The 19,848-nt window shown below is 40.1% G+C and overlaps 1 protein-coding gene across 1 annotated transcript in view; it reads left to right on the top strand.

Moving 5' to 3' along the window:
• Window positions 1–17,553: 17,553 nt before the first annotated feature.
• Window positions 17,554–19,848, top strand: part of LAMA4 (laminin subunit alpha 4) — a 142,096-nt gene continuing 139,801 nt past the window's right edge. The window contains exons 1-2 of the mRNA XM_031680130.2: window positions 17,554–17,743; window positions 17,880–18,216. Coding sequence (XP_031535990.1) covers window positions 18,022–18,216 — 195 coding nt within the window. The 5' untranslated portion in view covers window positions 17,554–17,743; window positions 17,880–18,021. The remainder of the gene's footprint in view (window positions 17,744–17,879; window positions 18,217–19,848) is intronic.

The raw sequence follows: 19,848 nt of genomic DNA, 5'->3' as shown, positions 1-19,848 counted from the left end.
GGTATCATGCTATAGGTAATCTTTTGAGGCTTAATGTTTTTAATTTAATATTATATTGATAAGATTAACCCATTCATTTAGACTGTAATTTTCCTTTGTATAACTAGACTACAGTTTATCCCCCAGTCTCTCATCCACAGGTATTTGGACTGTTTTTGTGTTCTCCTTGTTGTGAGCAGCACTGCTGTGAACGTTCTCCAGCTCATGTCCTGTTGCACATGTGTGTGAGTTTCTCCTTGGAACGCAGCTAGATGTAGAACAGCTGGGTCAGATATGAGGCTGTTCAACTGTACAATCCAATGCCAAACACTCCCAGGCAAGTGTGACTCCTAGTTTAGATTTCACACGGGGACCCCCCTCCTCAAGAAAGTAGCTCCTCCAGAGGCTTGAGTCAGTAGCCAGTGCACACTCTCTAGCCTGCAGAGGAAGCACGGTAACAAGATCCAGGCACCAAGAGCTACAGGCTTTACTAATTCTGGTGTAAAAGGGCTCAGAGTTAGCATTAGAACATGTTGGGAAGATTTGTGTTTTCTGGTGTATTTTATGATTCAGTTAGCTGTTTGGTAAACTACGTATAGTTATTTCCCCTGTGTATGGGCTTAGTCATTCTCAATAAATTCTTTTATTGGTTTGTAAATCTCAAAATTAAGAAGCTTCTCCAAGTATTGTTATGTCTACTCTCTGAACTGAGGAGTAATGCCGGAGTGCTGATAAATATAGCAAGATTCTGGTATCTGAAGTGGGCAATCAGATAAATCAGATACTGTTTGCAGATAATGCCTTACTGGCTTATGTGGGTATGCTATATAAAACCACCATTGCAGAGATGCCTCTCTATGCCAATTAAGTAGAGAGAGCTGTTTTCATTTTCAAGAAAGAATCCAAATGCTATATTTTTTAATCTGAGTTTAATTTTTTAAAGTTTTCTCTTTTCTCCCTCCTGCCAAATTATTAGATATCATTTCACTTTCTCTTATAACTGGGCCTGTTTTCCCCTACAAAATAGTCTTGGAATCCATGGTGGGATTAGGAACCACTCGCTAAACCTGTTACAGTTATGTGTAACATAAGAGTAAATGGGGTCTGAGGGAGAGTCTAAAGAGGCTCTCTTCCAAGTAAAGTGAATTTCATGGACTTAACATAATTTTAAGGGCTAAAGATCTCTTTTGCTTACTTTCTTGTTCTCAGTTGTATTCTGAGTGGGAGAGGTTACTAAGTTGCCAAATTTCAACTATTTAAGATAATTAAGCAGAGAATTCAGACCACGACTCAGGTTCTATTTCAACTCTGATAGTTGATTGCTATCTGATTAAGCAACAAGCTTAATCATCCTTTACCTCTCTCAGTTTATGGAGTCTGAAAATTAAAATGACCACCCTCTTCAGGTAGAGAAAGGGGTTGATTGTCACCATGTACCTGAATCTTCCACTAGATGACATTGCCACAGCATAAAGCATTATCCTAATGAATTAAGATTACCTTACAGCATGTTGACCTCTGTTTAGAAATCTCTAGAAAGGACTCTCAAGCTTCTAAGCCTTTCATTAGGCAAAGAAGCAGGTAGCTGAGCTTTCCTAACAGATATTCCAGCTGGTGCAAAAGTATACCAGGCTCTAAGGCAGATATTTTATGCAGCTGAAGGGAAAAAATCCAAAATGTTGGATGTCTAGAAATCTCACTTTTTCTTAAACCATTATATAAAGTAGCATTGTACTGAAGTGGATCAAGTGAAGGAAAAAAGCAAGGAGAAAAGAACATTTATCTTCTAATAATCTTTGACTAAAATTTGCCAAAGCAGATCACAGCAAGCTCTGTGTGGTATACTGCAAATATGGCCACAAACTTGTCTGCTTTATTTAAGTGGAAGCTGTTTTCCTATCCTTGGGATCTGAGATAGCCATGGGTCTTGTTTTTGGCCAGTAAGACATTAGCAAACTTGACACAAGCAGAGGCTGAACTTACCCCTTGCACATTGGACCATGCTTTCATGCTTTCAACCTGCCACTACCATGAAAAGAAGCATAGACTAGCCTACTGGAAAATAAGAGAACTTCTGAAGGAGAAGCAAGTGCCCTAACTGCACCGACAGCCAATCAACCCCTAAAAGGGGCGGACAGAGCCACTAGGCCACCCATAGGTGACTTCTGACACATGTGAGTCTGAAATCCAAAAACAAATGCATAGAACCATCCAGATATTGCTAACCCTCAAATTATACATTGAATAAATGGTGATTGCTTTAAACACTAAGTGTTGAGGTGGTTTGTTACTATGTAATAAACAGCTGGTACATTGAACATATATTCTTTCTTCTTTCTTGCTTCAAATTAGTCAAGTGATTCAGAGGATGGTCACCTAATTCCCTCCTCTTAGAATGGATCTTGACTGACTTAGGCCATTGATCTATTATATTGCCATTTATGGTTTATTGTCTGTGTCACTGATATCTACAAGTTGTAATTGATCCATCGTCATTAATTAATGAGCAATGAAATCTGAGGGGTGATCAGTTGTGGGGCTGGATTTTTCTCTGCTTCCAAACAATATAGTATGGGATTATTGCCACCATTTTGCTACCAGCCCAAGGATAACCAACATATAGAGGAAAAGAGAACCAAGAGACCCGCAGAAAAGCTGAGCTTGGCCCTCACACCCTATGCCTGTGGCTAAAGCCCCCACTTCTGGGTCTTTTGTGATGCGAGGATCTGAATTTTCCTATTGTCTGTGCCAGTTTGAGTTGGAGTTTTCAGTTTCTTGCCTTCCTTGAGTACTCACTCCCTGTACAGCAGGATATGCCAACTGACAACTAGAAATGTGTCATTTGCAATAAGTATTTTATGGCCATTGCAGCAAAAAATGTGAATTTTTAACAGAAACATGTAACAAATAAAATATTTATTTTCCATGTTTCTATACATCTTAATCTTATTAGATTCTGAGAATATTCTTTGATGGGGAAAGAAACTTAAAATTATGCTATTGTAGCAGTGAATATAGTTTCTGGACCATAATTTCAGAGCTACATATAAGCTTGGGTAGATATAACCAAAGTCAACTCTAAGATCTAAAAGAAAACATAATGTATTTGTTCATCTGAATCAGTTTATAGTTAACATTTATTAGAAGCCAAATATATCAGTTTATTTGAATGATCTTAGAGCATAGTTTTTCCACTAGAGCATAGAGAACATGGAAATAGCTTTCAAAGGAAATTAGTAGATACCACTTAAAAGACAACCCTTTGTAAACCCAAGCAGGACCAAATTAGAGACAGAGTGAGATGTCTGATGACCACTTAAAAGAATTTGGAGTCAGAGTAATACTGAGTAAGTATGAAATTGTTTTTACCCATTTTTAAAAGCCTGTGCATCTGTGATTACTTTCACATTGGTATGGAACTTGCATGCAATGAATTGCACAAATGTCTACTTTCTGGAATCAGAGACAACGTCAAGCAAAAAGCCCACTATCCATTCTCATGACTGTCTCCAAACTTGGCCCTAACATATAGCTCACTCCTGAATAAGTTCAGTGAAATGACACATCAAAATGCTTTTATTAGAGAATGATTTTTTTCTATGAATGTATTTGCCAAAATGCATTCTTTTACTTTCCAGAGAGTCCTCAATAAGTTTCTCTTGAAAACAAGTGTTCCTTGGTCTAATAAGTAGAAAAATGCAAAGGACAAGAGATTCACAATTGAAGGCTCTGAAAAGTATTGCTGTTTGATTAAAAAAATTTTATTCCATTATTCTGAAAAATGCTGGTTTGTGAAATGCTGCTTTAGTATAATCTATTGACTTGGCAAAAGATGGGAAATGAGGTTCAAAAAGGAGACAGCAGTAAAAATTGTGTTGATGTGTTGAGGCTGGATGACTGGAAGACTGATGGTTCTCTTAATAAGAAAAGAAGCATGAAGAAAGTTTCAAGTGGGGGGAATGATGAGCTCCATTCTGGACGTGACGTTAAGATCCCTTTTCGGGTGTAACTGTCCATCGTTGGAAATTTAGGATTAGAGCTTACTGGAATGGTCTTAACCAGAGATGAAGATTCCATAATCATATACAGAAGCAACAATTAAAGCCAGGGCAATAGATTAAATTGGGAAGGAACTGATGAAAAAAGAAGAAAGAATGCCAAAGGCAGAACATCTCACTGTATTTAGGGAGCCTAATCAGAAAGTTAAGAAGAGAACAAGAGTCATATGTTCTTGTAGAAGCAAGAAGAGGATACAGTCTTAACAAGGAAGAAATGCTACCCACAGGGTAATAAGACTAAGACCTGAGATAATAAAGTCATTGAATGTAGTGATTTGAGGTGACTGAGGACCTTCAAAAGAACATTGGTGGCATTATGGTAACAACCCACACACTGTGAAAAAGGCTAAAAATTGAAGGAGTGCAGAGCAAGCAGTGGCCAACCAGCACTGAATATGTCAGTGATGAAAGGAATGAGGAAGGTAGGTTGGTAACTTAAGAAAGAGCCTAGAGGGAATACCGACATTTTTAAGATGTAAAATGGCCTAAGCTTTTTTGTAGGCAAAAGAAGTGATTCCAGATGTAAGTTAAAAGGGAGATAGTTGATAAAGTTTCAAAGAAGCTAGGGGATGGAGGTCAGGAGTCTAGATGACATTACTAGAAGATAAATTGATAAAGCCTTTTCAGAGAGCAATGTGACAATATCAAAATTTGAAGTGTACATACCCTTCAACCCAGCAATTTCACTAATATAATTCTGTCCCACAGAAAAACTAAAGCAAGTGTGCAAGGATTATTTATTATAATATTAGTTGTAATAGCAAAAAATTGAATGCTCTTCAGTAAAGAGATATTTAAATAAATCATGGTATTTATTTAATAAATGACTTAATAAACAATTTTTATTTAATAAGTAAATCCTGTACAGGATACCATACAACTATTAGAAACAATGAGAAAAATATTCACTTACTGAAATGGAACGAAGCTCAGTATCTTGCCACTGTACTGTAAGCTGTACTGGAGCAAGAACTGTTTTCTCACCTTGTATATCTATGTCCTAAAATAGAGCGTGACCAATAGTAGGTGCTCAATAAATACTTGATGAATGGAGTGTTGAGTTTTTAAAAAGTGTTACAGAATAACATGCAAAATGTGAAGAGTCACATTTGTTTTATATATACATATATATGCTCAAATAGGTTTATACGTGCATAGAAAAAATTCTAGAAGACCACTCAGCAAATTAGTTATCTTTGGGGATGAGAATCAGATGGGAAGTGGAGCAAGAGAAATTAAGTACATACATTTTTAATTACTTCTATATTCTTAAATTCTTAAATTGAAACATGGATTTCTTTAATAATCTCAATATGTCAATAAAAGATACAAAATCACTAGAGAAATGGGAAGAAGAGCAATAGAATGGGTTAGCCTTGGCCAGGGTCAATCCCCTCTCTTTCTGAAAGACAGTAGTGAACAATGGAAACCTTAGAGAAAGGAGGGAAAACTAGGTTTTCATGTTTCTCTATAAAGTAGAAGCTAGTATCACTTCTAAGAGTGAGAGCAGTAGTGACTGGCATCTGAGAAAGGATGAGAAAGTTGGGCACATGGACTCAGTTTTAGAGCTGAGGAGGCCTTGGAAATCATTCACTCCAACCACCCATGTAACAAGGACTTGCCAAAAAACACCCATTTTTGTGAGTGACTTTGCTAGTCCAGTACAATGGCCTCTAAAAATATGCAAAATAATTCAAGACAGATGAATAAATGAATTGCCAGACATTTGTGAGGATTCTGATAAGGTTAAGAGGCGGAATCATGATGTAGAGTCTACACTATACAATGGCATTCTGTGTCAAGGCCAGGCAACCTGTGAGCTGGAGCAGAAGCAGGAAGTGAGTGGAGAATGGGCAAGCTGGTGAGGGGAAATGGTGATGAGTCCTGGGAGATAAAAAGTGTTTCAAACAATAAATACATAAATAAGCAGAATGAGGAGCTGGAACTTGTCCACTCATGAGAAAAATTCTGAGCATAGGAAAACGGTATCAAAATGGGAGACAGTTGAATTGATGACTGATAGATCAGGGTTTAGACTGATTGGCTCAAATGAGCAATAGGCCACTGGATTGTCCCAGTTTCATCCAAAGAATCAAATCTATGCTAGTGTTATGTGAGTAGATAAGTGGACAGAGGTGCTGCCACAATTGTAAAGGCAGTATCCACTTGCTTAATAAAACATGAAATCACATCAGTGAATCAAAATGTCTGCTGGTCCCTGGAATCCTCAAGGTGGATCCTGACCTACCACTTTTAACAGGTGTAGCTAGCAACTCAGCCCTTCATGAAGGCAGTGGCTGATTAAGGCTAAACATCCTGGCAGGTGTGTCTGGAATAGAGGCCCAGCCACTCAACAAGCCTTTTGGACACCCTGTTGATATTGTGTCTTCTTCCCAGATTCAACTGACTTCTCCCAGACTGATGTCCTGAAATGATGTCCAGCCATGATGCAGTAATTGGGACTGTCAGAGTGGATGGTGGACCACAGCATATGGTATTGTCCACCATTCCAAAAAGGGATCAGAGGCAACTGTTTAAGTTATTAACAGGGGTGGGGGTAAAGAGACGGAAGGTACAGACAATGTTCTTCTGATCTCTCTGTGATTGCTTTGTGTTTTAATGCTGCTGGCTTTTTACTTTTTGTTTATTTTTAAATTTCTTTTCCTTTTATGGCTTACCCTCATGTCTGTGTTACACGTAGACGAGAAAGGTTGAGTTTGCCTGTGCCCTACTTTGGTCATATGTGCTACTCAAAGCTACTCAATGGGCTCAAATTAATTCCTGTTTTATTGGGTTAAATAAAAACATTTTCCATGAAAGACTGAGTTTGACTTAGTCTAACAGTAGATTACATGAAAGCTGTGAGTAAACAAGGAATCTACAGCCCCAATTACATAATACTAATTCCCCTTATCCCTCAGCATCCAGCACACAAGCAGATGCTCCTTGTTCTGCACAGGTCAGTCAGGCTTGTGTCTACACTTGGCCTTGGACTTATTTATGAATTTCACATACATTTTGTCATAATTTACCCTTTAGCTTTTTACCTATTATAATTGCACATTTAGTATCTTCACCAAAAGCAAGGATAAAATGATTTACAGCTAAGAAAATACATGGGCTAAAGGGAATGGAATTCAACTTCATTGAATGTAGTTAACTCAATAATTATTTTTTGACTGGCCCTGCAGGTGGCCTAATGGCTGGGAGCTACCATGCTTTTCTGCCACTAGAGTCACAATCCCCTGCTGCAGTGTCCTTTGTAGTTAGTCTGGTGTTTTTCCATCTCCAGCACTACATGATTTGATGGCCTATTGTCCTAGGAAGTACATACCATAGGGCCAGTGAAGAGCTGTATAATAGAGGGGTGAATTGAGGACAGGAGTTATATTTTTAAATTCTTTTCCTTTTGTGGTCTCCAGCGGCCTTATTTCTTTTCTGGTCTACAGTTCTGAATCTGGCAGTGTTTAAAATAATAACTCATATTTCTCTTCCCTTTGTTGCATTTGATTTGTTACATGAACTGTCCACAGGCTTTCTTGAGGCATCTAAAATATAGCTTCAGGCACAAAGTACCAAATCCTGGGTTCAATTATTCCAGCAGGGATGGCCATAATATAGTCCTCTCAGTGTTGCTTTCTAAACCATCCATCTGCTCCCAACCATGCCCAGAATGGTCATGGTGTCTGGATGGGCCCTTTATTAGAAAATGACAGCCTTGAAGCTGAGTGGGACCCCAGGCTCATCTTGCCTCACTTTATATTTTATAGAGGGAAAAGGTGAAGGCCAGGGAGCTTAAGAGACTAGCTCAAGGCTGTGACTAGAGAGGCGCAGCCCTGGGATGAAACACCAGGTCTCCAGCCCTCAGGCCAGGGCCTCTTCTCCCTGTGCTCTTCTCCAGGCCCTTTATGGATATGCTTGTCATCATTCATCATAACACCAGATTAAAAATCACACTAGACCTTTCTCAAAGGCACTCCAGCTGAATTAAGCACAGAAATGTCACAGGCTCACCTTCAGCAGCCAGCTGGAAGAAATGATTATTTCAAGCTCTTTACTACATAATCATATTCACCCAGAAGATCTCTTCCCTTAGAATACAAGCCTGAGCCACAGCAAGCCCAGTCCTTAGATCATCAGTTAATAAAGGGAGAGAGAGGATCAGCCTTCATTTTTATTCAGTTGTTTAATGATGAAATGTGTCTCCTTCCAAACATACATTCCTTTTCTCCTATCCTATAATCAATTTTTTGTCATTGGTATTTTTGTTTTCTAATAAATATTCATTTAAGAATAATAATAAGTGAACTTTTTCTCAAAACCTGATGGACAGCAATCTTGAACACTGCTTTTTTTGTATCCTTGATGCTCAGCTATGACTTAATTTGGATCATACAAGTTAAGAATGTCACAGACTGATGATATCAGGAACCAGGTGGAATGGGAAGAGATCACACCAGGCTGAGAACCTGAAAATCAGCCTTTGGGCCTTAGTCTGCTACTCTCTGATGTCTTCATTTCTCTCAGCTTCAAGTTGGATGATGACTTTCCCCACAGAGTTGTCAGGAGAATTATTTGGGACAGTGTAGGTGTAGGTGAGAGCATTCTGTATACTCAAAATGATGTAAACTGAAGACCTTTGTAAAATGCCCTAATTCTAAACATTTTAGTAATTATAGAGTCTGAATTTGAATCCTTGAGAATACCAGGCAGGAAACTGTCCCCTCAATTATGGTCTAGTTCCCCTAGAAAAGCCTGTTCACATCTAGGAACTTATTCCTATGGATTTCTACTATGTCTAATTCTACAAATAAAATTCAAATAGAGAACTGAGTCTGTTAAGGACATGAGTCATGCTCAAATCACTTTGGACTGAAAGAGCCAGGTAATTAAGGACAGAGTAGTTGCAGCCATGAATTATCTGGATAAGGAGTAAGATGGGGCCTGTAATGAAGGGCTAGATGTTATCTTAGCTTGATAATCAGCCCACAGCCATGTGATAGACTGAGTAGCAGCCTCCACGAAAAATGTTAACAAATATTAGATACCATGTTGATAGTAAAGCATCTGTAATTAAGTTACAGCTTCTAATATTAAAATGACTAAAAGAAAAGTGAAAAATACTTACTGAATTATGCTATACACAACACAGAATTCTATTAACTTCATAAACATCAACCTATCTCTGTCTTTCAGATTTCTCCAGAACACATTAGTCATATAACAACAGTAATAATACTAATACTAGTAGTAATAGTAATAGCAGCTAAAGTTTGTCGAGTGCTATGTCCAGGCATTTCTCTGGGCAATTTATATGCATTATCTTATTTTACCCTCACAAAAACTCTATGAGGTAGGTATACTCCCCATTTTACAGATGTGGCAGCTGAGACTTTGAGAATGAAATAACTTCCCAAGATCACATAGCTAGCAAATAGGAAAATTGAGAAAAACAGACAATATGAATCTACAGACTGGGCTTTTAACAACTACATCTAGGTTCTCTTTTAATAAATGTCTCCAAACTGACAAACTTATAGAAAATCAATACATTCTATGTATAGGTTTTGCTTTTCTGATAACTGTTTCCAGAAGACTAAGATCTCTGCTCTGCACACCATCTTTTATACACTCATCTCACTGATAACACTCATAACAATCCCTTTCAAAATCACATTTCTTAAATTCCTACCGTTCTTGTATCAGAATCCTTCTGGTTTTCAGTAACAGAAAATCTGACTCAAATTTACAATAGAAGATATTTCTTGGCCCATGAAATTGGAAAGTTCAGAGGTCAGTTTGATTCCACAGCTAAACATCTTCCAAGACCCATTTTCTTACTCTCCTCATGCTGCCTTCCACAAGGTCAGTTTCTCCTAAAGGTCCTTCCCTTGGGACTGCTAATGACTGCATGGGCAACAAAGTCCCTCTTCCACACAGAAGTGAGAGCTGCCCTCTTGACCTCTAGAAGCTCTCTCCAAAAAAGGAGAAAGCCTCTTCCTAGGAGATCCTAGAAAATCTCTCCTTCCATCTAATTGGCCTGTATCAGTCATAGAACCATCTCTGACCCTACAATTATGCTTCATGATAGGATGGGATTCCACTGATTCATTTAGATCTGAATCAAATGTCCCACCCCTAGAGCAATGAGACACTAGCACAGGTACTATGTTAGGGAGGTGTGAATGCTCCACAGAAAATCAGAGTAATTACCAAGAGCTCTCCTAATGTCTGCTAGAGTTCTCATCAGTAGCTCTAGGGTTCCAGTGATATTATAGTGAGAACAAGTCTAGAAATCCCCATAGAATAACGTGGCTGTACTTAAAGGTGAGAACCTGTGTTGATGGGTCACTTTAATTAGTAAGAACTGCATGAACAACAATCCCAAATATCATAATTGTTTGTTTGTTTTCAGTATATATACACACACATAATCCTTTTTAATTACTAAAAAGTGAAGAGGCCTTGGGAAATGACTTAATAGGAAAGATTATCTTTTTATTAAATGAAAGAAATATGTTATCTCCTTAGCTTGAGATAAATATAATTATAAGTGTGGGACTTTTGAGAAAACAAGTAAGGACAAAAAAGGAGAAGAAGAAAGTGAAGCAAGAATGAGAGAGAAGAAGGAGAAAAACCATTAGTGTTTTATTTGGAAGTAGTCAAAATAGTCAAAGTAGACGCAGGGCCAGTAATTAATGACCTTTACTAAAGGATGAAGTATATGATGGATAGAAACTATCTCAAGGAATCACTGTCAAGCAACACCTTCCACTGGCAGAGAAGAACATGTTGTGGCTTGGCAAGCTCATGATGGTGTGTATTGGCTGGGAAAGACGAGTATCAAATGTTGCTTTCTTTCCTGGCCTATCTGTCCCCTCTGGGGGGGGGGGGGATGAGGGTGCTGAATCCAATCAAGCTAAAATTCAACTCAGTTTCAAGGAAATACTGGTTTTACAAATTGAGGGGTCTGTGACGCAACTGGATTGGCCCAGGGATGGGGAGATGTGTGTGAGAGACACAGTAACGGTTCACATGCATTATTCTGTGTTTGTCACCTGAGGTCTAGACTGTTATTGTAACAATCTCCCAACTGGTCCCCCAGGCTCCAATCTCTCCACTTCAGTGTACTCTCCACATGGTTATCTGATTAACCTTTCTTAACTCCCCTGTGATCCTCTCTCTTTTCTAGTAGTAAACTAGTAATCCAGCCCATACCTATCTATTCCATATTACCTCCCGTTATTCACCCAGATGAATTTTCCACAATGCTTCAGCCAATCTGCCCTTGTCCTTGCCCTTGCTTAAACGTGCATGTTTTTTTTTCAGTCCTATGCCTGTGTCTACGCTGTTCCAATTGCCTGAAATTCCCTTCTCCATGCCCCTCCCCTACCTGTCTTCCCATACCTAATTACTACACCTGTGTATAATCCAGCTCCAACCTAGAATAGAATCTCTTCTCACTGGGCTCAAAGGGTTCCCTTTCTGCTTTAACTCCCAAGAGCAATGGATTTGTCCCCTGCTTGACACCTATTGACTTGAACTATAGGTACTGCTATTACCTATATGCTACAAACCTCCCTTACTAGACTATAAGGTTGTCCCATAGTATTATCCATAATATTATCCACAGTTCCTTGTAGATCCCAAGTAAAAAGACAGTTTGTAGGTTATGCATTATGTATTATGGATTTATTATGTTTTAAACATAAGTCTTTGAAACGTTATGCTATGCTGAACAGAAACTGACACATTGTAAACTGAATATAATTCAATAAATTTTTTAAAGTCTTTAAAAAGAGAAATGAATACAGTTTAAGAATCTGATCTAAGAGGCATCTCAAAAAAAAAAAAATTTCCCTAAACTAAATTCTTCAACATCTCCATTGCCAACTTGTACCTCCAATTCTCCTTCCCATGTAAGTAATGGCAAATCCAGAATTTGAAGACTTCTCACATCCAAGGCTAACATTGTGGACCAAGCTACCATTATCTCTCCCCTAAATTATTGCAAGAACCTCTGATCTCCCTGTTTCCTCCCTCAACTCCTTCCCTATAGTCTATCTCCCACATGGCAAACTAAGTCAAATCATATCACTTATGAGCACAGAACCTTCAAATACTTCCCATCTTACTCATAGCAGAAGCCAGAGTCTTTACAATAATCTCAAAGTCCTACATAATCCACCACACACAGCTCCCTGCATTTCTGACTTTACTTTCAACTACTCTTTACCTCCATCACTTCATTGTAGCCTCTTCCCCCACTACAGCTTCCACTGTATCCTAAAGCACTTTTTTTCTCCATTGTACTTCCATTTGACATAATGTATCCATGCATATGTACTTCTCTTGCTTGATTGTTTATTCTCTTTCTCCTACCCTTGCCTCATGAATGTAAATTTCATGGAGGCGGAAATTTTGATCTGATTTCTTCTTTACTCCATCCCAGAGCCTAGAGAAGTGCCACTTGCTAGGTAGACACTAAAAAGAAATTTGTTGAATGAATAGGTGATAAGTAAATCTTATTTAGAATGTTAAATATTCAGGGGCTGTAGACTACCTAAGGGATGTGGTGGCAGTGACTTGAGAATCTTTCTTCTAAAGGTCAGATTCTGTACATTTGAATTTTTTAGTACCAGATCAGTTTCTCACTTGTAAGACGAGCAGTAACTGTACTACAGTTCCAAACTGTAAAGCACCATGCAAATTTTAGGCATTGTTAAAGTTATGTGTTCCCTATTTCTGAAATTTTTTTCCCAAAGTCAGCTGATTTCCCAAGGTGAGCATGTCCAGCATGTGCTTTCTAGAGGATAATGCAAGGGATACAGGGCAAATTATAGCACTTTTGAGCTAGCATCTTACAGTCTGGTTTCTGCAGCTGCTCACACAAAGCAGGTTAGAACATATTTTAACCCTCCGCCCTGTTTATACACCCACCATCATGACAGAAATCCTTCTCTTAAGGAATCTTCTCTTCCCTTTGTGGTGCTGGAAGTGCAGTGTGTGCAGGGACACAAAAACCCAGTTTCTCAGACCTCCTCTCTTGAGTGTTGCCCAGTTCTCCTTAATTGAGTCATTTCTTTATCAAGTCCCAGGTGCTCCTACTTTCTATTGATCCCGTCACTGAGTTAACGGATGTTGACGCCTCCATTCTTTGTTGATTACATTACTGCAGAGCATCCACCACTTCCCTTTAGCCTGATGAAGTAATTATTCCAGCAGACCTAAGGAAGGCCACAGCTGAGGTGCTTGATAATCCTTATTAGGACTGCTCTGTCTCATCTGTTGGTTTCACTCCTTCCTCCATCAGGCCGAACCACTTGGATCAGGACACCCTCATTGCCATTGTCACTCCCAAGTGCTCTCTGAGCCCCTTCTTCATGGGTAGAGTCTCTACCCTTGGGGCTTACAGAGTCAGGGTGAGAAGAAAGGGCTTCCCAGCCTCCTACTGGTCTCTCAGGCTGCCCTCATCCACACTAGCCAATCCTCCCAAAATGCAAATCTGAACACTGTGAGCTATACACAGTAATAATAAAAACACTGGAGTTACAGTGACATGGACAAAAAGTTAAATATATATATACATATATATGTATATATATATATAGTTTGATTCATTTTTGTAAGAAAAAATAGATGGAATCTATAAAATGGACATATATTAAAATATATTTTATGTACAGTATATATATAATGGACTACATAGAATATAAAAATAGATGGAATCCAGTAATATAGATATAACAGAAGCCTGAAGGTATTTACACCCAAACATTTTCAGTGTTGTCAGTCATTGCCCCAGAGTGGTACGATTCCTACTGACTATCATTTCCTTCCTGTTTGACACCTGTACTTTCCAATTTTACTGCAGTTATTACATTAAGTACATTAAATTCTTTAAATGCCAATATAAGCATGTCATTCCTGGGCTGAAACTTCTTAACTTAAGAAAAAAATGACCACAGTTTTATGACAAGAATGGTCAGAGAAGCAAGCACAAGCAGCCCCCTGCCATGAGGTTTTTAACTGACCGTCAACTGGTAGGAAGTTAAAATGGGAGATGGGGGTCTCTCTCTCTCTCTGCTCACACTCTTCTCCCCTCTAGACTTGTGTCTCCTCTATGAATGACTCTGGCCCCATCCTTTCCTAGTGGTTCACGGGGCCTGAACTTCCACAAGAGTCATTCGCAGAGGAGACGCATAGGCAGAGAGGAGAGGAGTGTGAGCAGAGAGAAAGACCCCATCTCTCTCTCTCACCTTCCTGCCACTTGATTACCAGAAACCTCATGGCAGGGACTAGCTCATACTCTTCTGACCAATCTCATCATAAAATTGTTGTCACTAGTACACAGTCCCCACAACAATCCTCTGTCTAATTATGTCCGAGATTAGCACTTAAAAACCCAAAATAGCATCTGACGTGTCTTTCTTTTTGCAGAAGGGCTCATGGGATGCATTAACAACACCCTCACTAGGTCTTTGGAGACTGTGGACAGGCCCAATAACTAAGTGCTAAAAGGAGTGGGCGCCCTGATATTTATCTGTTGATAACTGTACCAAGGGACTCAAGAGAATTCCAGAACCCTTTCTTGATAAAGCCGCCAAACCATCAGATCTGCTGCTGCCAGAACTAAAAATAGCTTAGTCTGGTTGGGAAAGCATTGGTCTGAGAGTCAGAGGCATGGGGCCCTTGTTCTGCACTAACCGGCTTAAGTGTCCTTGCCATTTAACCTTTAGCCTCTCTGAACGTTGTGCTTCTTCTGTGCACTGGAGATGATGGAGCAGCAGGCCTTCCATCATGGGGCAGGTGGGTGTCCCGAAGAAGACAGTAGACATGAAAGCGCTTGGTGAATGCCTGGAAAGGGAGAGAGGGAAGGTCGTGATAAGAAAGCAGCCACACTGGAGACACTCCCCAGTTGTCATTTCAGCAGGAATCAAATCCTCCCACACTTGGGCCTTTGATAGTCTTGGGGTGGCCCTTTGGTGAGGAGATGACGCCCTTTGTTCTACTGCCTTCCATCTTGCTGTAAATTAGTCAGCCAGGTCCCCTCCTTGCCCACCTGCCTGCAGTATTACTCTAAGACCCGCGACTGCTTCATTTATGGTTAAGGCATGGAAGTCTCAAGTAACAGCCAGAAATGTGAATGGCTACTCTTAGCAAATGGGAGGTTACCCAAATCACAGGATAAATAAACACAGTTATTTTTCCTCTTTAAAAATAATTCTGTTCTTTTTTAAGACTTTAAAAATACAGTAGAGTTAAACAGTATATATTGAGTACTGACTATCTGCCAGGCTGTGTTAATGCTTTATTTACATTATTTCATTTATTAATCATGAAAAGGGCATCATTATCCCATCTTACAGAGGAGAAAACTGACATTCAGAGAGACTAAGTTCTGTCAAGCTCCCAGAACTACTGTAAATAGACTTAGGATTTGAGCTCCATTTTATTTCATACAAAACCCATGATCCTCTATATTATGCTGTTTTGCCTCAGAAATAGTATTCTCCACAGAAAGAAGATGAAGAGGAAGAGTTAGAAGCGTATGTTTAATCAAAAATAAAAAGTTCATAGGCCTCAGATAAATGCAGTTCTACCCTCACTACTCAAGCCTCTCACAGAACATGAACACCGCCTGGCGAGAAGGGAGAAGAGGCTCTGGGTCAAATAAAAAGTGTGCAATTACTTGACAGTTAATGAGGAACAGGACATAATCCTTCAGAAAACAAATGTGAACAGTTTTTGTATATTGAAGAGGTTTATATTTGAAGTCAGAATATGATGTGTACATATATTATTATTATTATTAATTGTTATTATTTAAAGTTCTTGTAAAGTGAGAGTAGAACAGGATATCTGAGCATCATTTTTTCCTCTTCAGAGTCTGGCCATCTTGTTTCCCAATATAAGTCTCTTGAAGAACCAATTAAACCAAACATAAATTTTTAAGTTCTTTTCCTTAATTTAGTTGTTTAACCAGCTTATGTGGAAGAAGATGATCATAATTTAGCTTAACAGTTCATTGCATTACTATTTTTATATCTTAAAATAAAAATATTACAGATACTTTGGGATATATGAAAGTTTTTTACTTCTTCCAGCCTTGGCACTTTTGCATCATACCATTTTTACCATTTAAAATCAATGACCTTAGCATCAGATTTACCTGGGTTTTAGCAGTACTTTTACCATTTACCCATTACTAAATGTATATAACAATACCTATCATGAGATTATAGTGAAGATGGAAACAAAAGAAATAATTTATGCAAACTTTCTGGCATCTAGGAGGTACCCAAAAGAATGGGAATACCATCTCTTCTGTCTCTGAATTTATAGCCTTTATTTTGTGAGTTTCAGGGTGATGTAGATGTGGAAGATAGTTTTGGAAGCACTGAGGACCACATCCAGCTTTCTACCAGCTGTGTGACTTGGGCAAATGTCCTAATCTCTCAGAACCTCCCTTTTTTCTACTATAAAAAAGAAATAATAGTCCTATTTTGCAAGAATGCTGTGAGATTTACAAATAACATATGCAGAGAATCTGACATGTGGTAGGTGCAAAATTAATGGCTTCTTTGTTTATCTTCAGATAAAATGATTTTTGTCCTATCAAATAGAGCTCATGATAGGTTTTATTTAAATGTTTTATTACATGATTGTGGGTGATTTCAAACACCTAGAAACTTACTTAGGTGTCATTCTATGGTGGTCTCGTGTAATCCTTTTTAAGCCATGTTTGGGTCTTGTGGGAATGCTCCTTATGAAGCCAACGAATGCAAAGCTTCCTATCAGCTGTAGTGGCCATTGACCCATCCACATGGGTATCCTGCATAATTGTAGCCCAATTTCACCCTGAAGTCTTGGAAAGATTACATGACTCAGGCAGATGTAGCAGGCATGAGATTACAGGCCAAGAGGAAGAGGTCGGGGCTGTGGGCAGTATATTTGACAGGCTCATACACTGCAAGCCTTGTTCTGGGCCCCTTACAAAGCACCTCTTTAGGAGGAAAACAAGATGTCCTTTGTAAATAAAAGTTCATGCATTTGAGTAATGAAGTCATTTTCCAGCGCTGCAGTGAAAGATATTCTTCTCCCAAGCCTTTGGGTGAGGACTGTCAGGAGGAAGAGTGTGGCCAGCCAGTCTCCACGGAAGGTATGAGCACAAAAAGTGCAGCAGCTAGTCTCTCGAAAACCAGAAGAAAGTGGGTGCCCTCCCCCTCTGCCATCTGAGAGCATCCACCTCCGGCTCCAGCCTGGGAATCCCTTTTCCACCCACCTTCCTGCAAACTAGCGGGGCCACATAAAAGACCTACATAAATATAGATAAGACATCCGGCACCTTGGCTAAATAAATAAGAGATGTGAGGAAGCAATCACAAAAGCTGAATATTCATCTGGGGCCCTTGGAGGGGCTCCAAACTGAAAGGGGAGGGGAGGCCATAAGGAAAGGCCCCTGCCAGTGTCTGAAAGGCCAACTTGGAGGGGGAGGGTCTGGAAGTGAAGGTAAAAAGGGAGTGGTGAGAATGGGTGTAGGAAGGAAGCCAGGACAGTGCAGCCCTCAGTCCAAACCGGCAGGGACAGGAGGTAGCCAGCGCTCCTGGGTCTCATCCCAATCCTGTCGGCCTTTTGATGCTCAGCTTTAAGCTCCATCCATCTGTACATTCTTCGGCCAGAGCCTCTGGGGAGAGAGAGAGAAAGTGAGAGAGGCAACAGAGGGAGAAGAAAGAGAGAGAGGGAGAGGGAGGAGGGAGGGAGGGAGAGAGAGAGAGAGAGAGAGAGAGAGAGAGGAGACAGGCTGTGGCTTACTCTCTGACTCTCCCTTTTTCTACTAAGTTGCTCCGTGGGCTGCCTTGAGTTCCCACATCTGGATACTGCAGACGCAGAGAAGGCAAAATAAGGGAGGCACCGCCGCACCACAGAGGGTACCGGCGAGGACCGAGCCCCTGGAGGAGCCCTGTCGGATGTCAGCAGAGAGATGGCTTTGAGCTCAGCCTGGTGCACAGTCCTGCCCCTGTGGCTCCTCTGCGGCGCCGCCTGCTCCCGAGCGGCGTCCGGGGACGGCAGCACTTTTCCTTTTGACTTTGAAGGGAGCTCAGCGGTCGGCCGACTGGACCCGCCTGAGACCAGCGAACCTGGCGTGGCTCCCGGAAGCCTGTCGCCTCCGGCCAAGGTACAGTGTCCCTATCATTGTCACCCTGCTGGGGCACCTGTGCCCGGGCGCTGTGTGTGCCACACTCATGTTCCTCTCTCTCCCCTCCTCTTTCCCTTCCCCACCTGCCTTGAGAGTTTCACCTAGACCAGATCAGTTAGAAACTTGAAATAGAGTTTTACTTTTTGTGCAGAGAGCTGAGGCTTTGGAACATGTCCCTGTTCAAGCTGACAAAAGGGCATATATCCTGCATACTCTGAGTCGGCACACTAGACTTTCACCTGGGGCTGTAGTGGCATGTTTGTGACTTTCCACCACTTGTATGACCCAGTAGAGTCATTTTTGTGAAGTCACAGCAAAATGTGTGTGCCCTGTCACGGGCTTCCTGCTCCTCTGTGATGTCAGGACAGTGGGATCAATACTACAGGACCAATCCTTTCACCACAAATCAAACAGAAGGTCCTCTGCAACAGGGGAGGGTCAGGCAGATGGGGCACTATGGAAGCTACAGCACAGCAGATACCTAAAAGAGACATGAGCCATTGTATTTCAGAAACAAGAAATCACGATGAAAATTAAACTCCATCCCAAACATACATATGATGGGGATATGCTATTGATGGTATGCTTATTCAAAGAGCTGCTGTTTGAGTCCCTTACAATAGCAAGCATAAGCAAAATGTAGAAATTGAGTAAAGGAGGATGAATCCACAGTAAGTGATTTAAGAGCCGCCTGAGCCGAGACGGACAACAGCACATCCAGTATGTGGGAGATGCTAAGTAGGAGGAAAATGAAGTCACCTAAGTTCATGGGAAAGGAAAGAGCAGTTGACCCAACCGTGCACACACACACACACATATCTATGGTTACAACTATAGAACCAAAGCAGTTATGTGAATTGATACCATTTCTAACAGCACTGAAGTCAGGATTATGGTTATTATCCTACTAATTGTTAGTATAACTGTAGTTATTAATTATTACTGATAAAATAAGACGCATGAAGGTGGTCCTTCTTCAGGAGGGAGCCCTACCCATGCCCCCAGATGAGGGGAGGGTGGGTAGAGCCAGAGATACTAACCTCCTATTGTGGTGTGAAATATAATCTCCATGAGAAAGAGGGTCAACGTTGTACTCAGACAAGGGGAGAAGCCAGACCAGGAGACACTCCATGGAATGGGAAAGATTCATTTCTCTACAGGCTTGGAATTAAACCCCCTAGAAGCATTATCTCCACCTGTTGCTTTGAACACGGAAAGTCCCAGAATGAAATGCTTAAGAGTAGGATTGCCAGACAGAATACAAGACACCAAATTAAATTTGAATTTCGGATAAATGACAAAAAAGATTTCTGGTTATGTCTCAAATATTGCATGGGATGTATTTATACTAAAAAATTGTTCATTGTTTATCTGAAATTCAAATTTATCTGGGCATCCTGTATTTTTATCTGCTAATTTGGAAGAGACAGGCACACATAACTTTTTGTAACTCTCATTTCACGAAAAGTAAGAAAATAATTATTTGACTTTTAGGGAACCTTAAATTTATTGCTGAGACCTTGAGCAATTTATTAATATACCCAAATGTTCAGTGAAATAATAGGAAGGCAGCACAGCAGAGTGTTTTAAGTTGCAGCCTTTACAGTCTGA

Source organism: Vicugna pacos, chromosome 8 (genome assembly GCF_048564905.1).
Source record: "Vicugna pacos chromosome 8, VicPac4, whole genome shotgun sequence".
Classification (NCBI taxonomy): domain Eukaryota; kingdom Metazoa; phylum Chordata; class Mammalia; order Artiodactyla; family Camelidae; genus Vicugna; species Vicugna pacos.
Note: the sequence above shows the minus strand (reverse complement) of the source record. Positions and strands in the feature narration are given on the sequence as shown.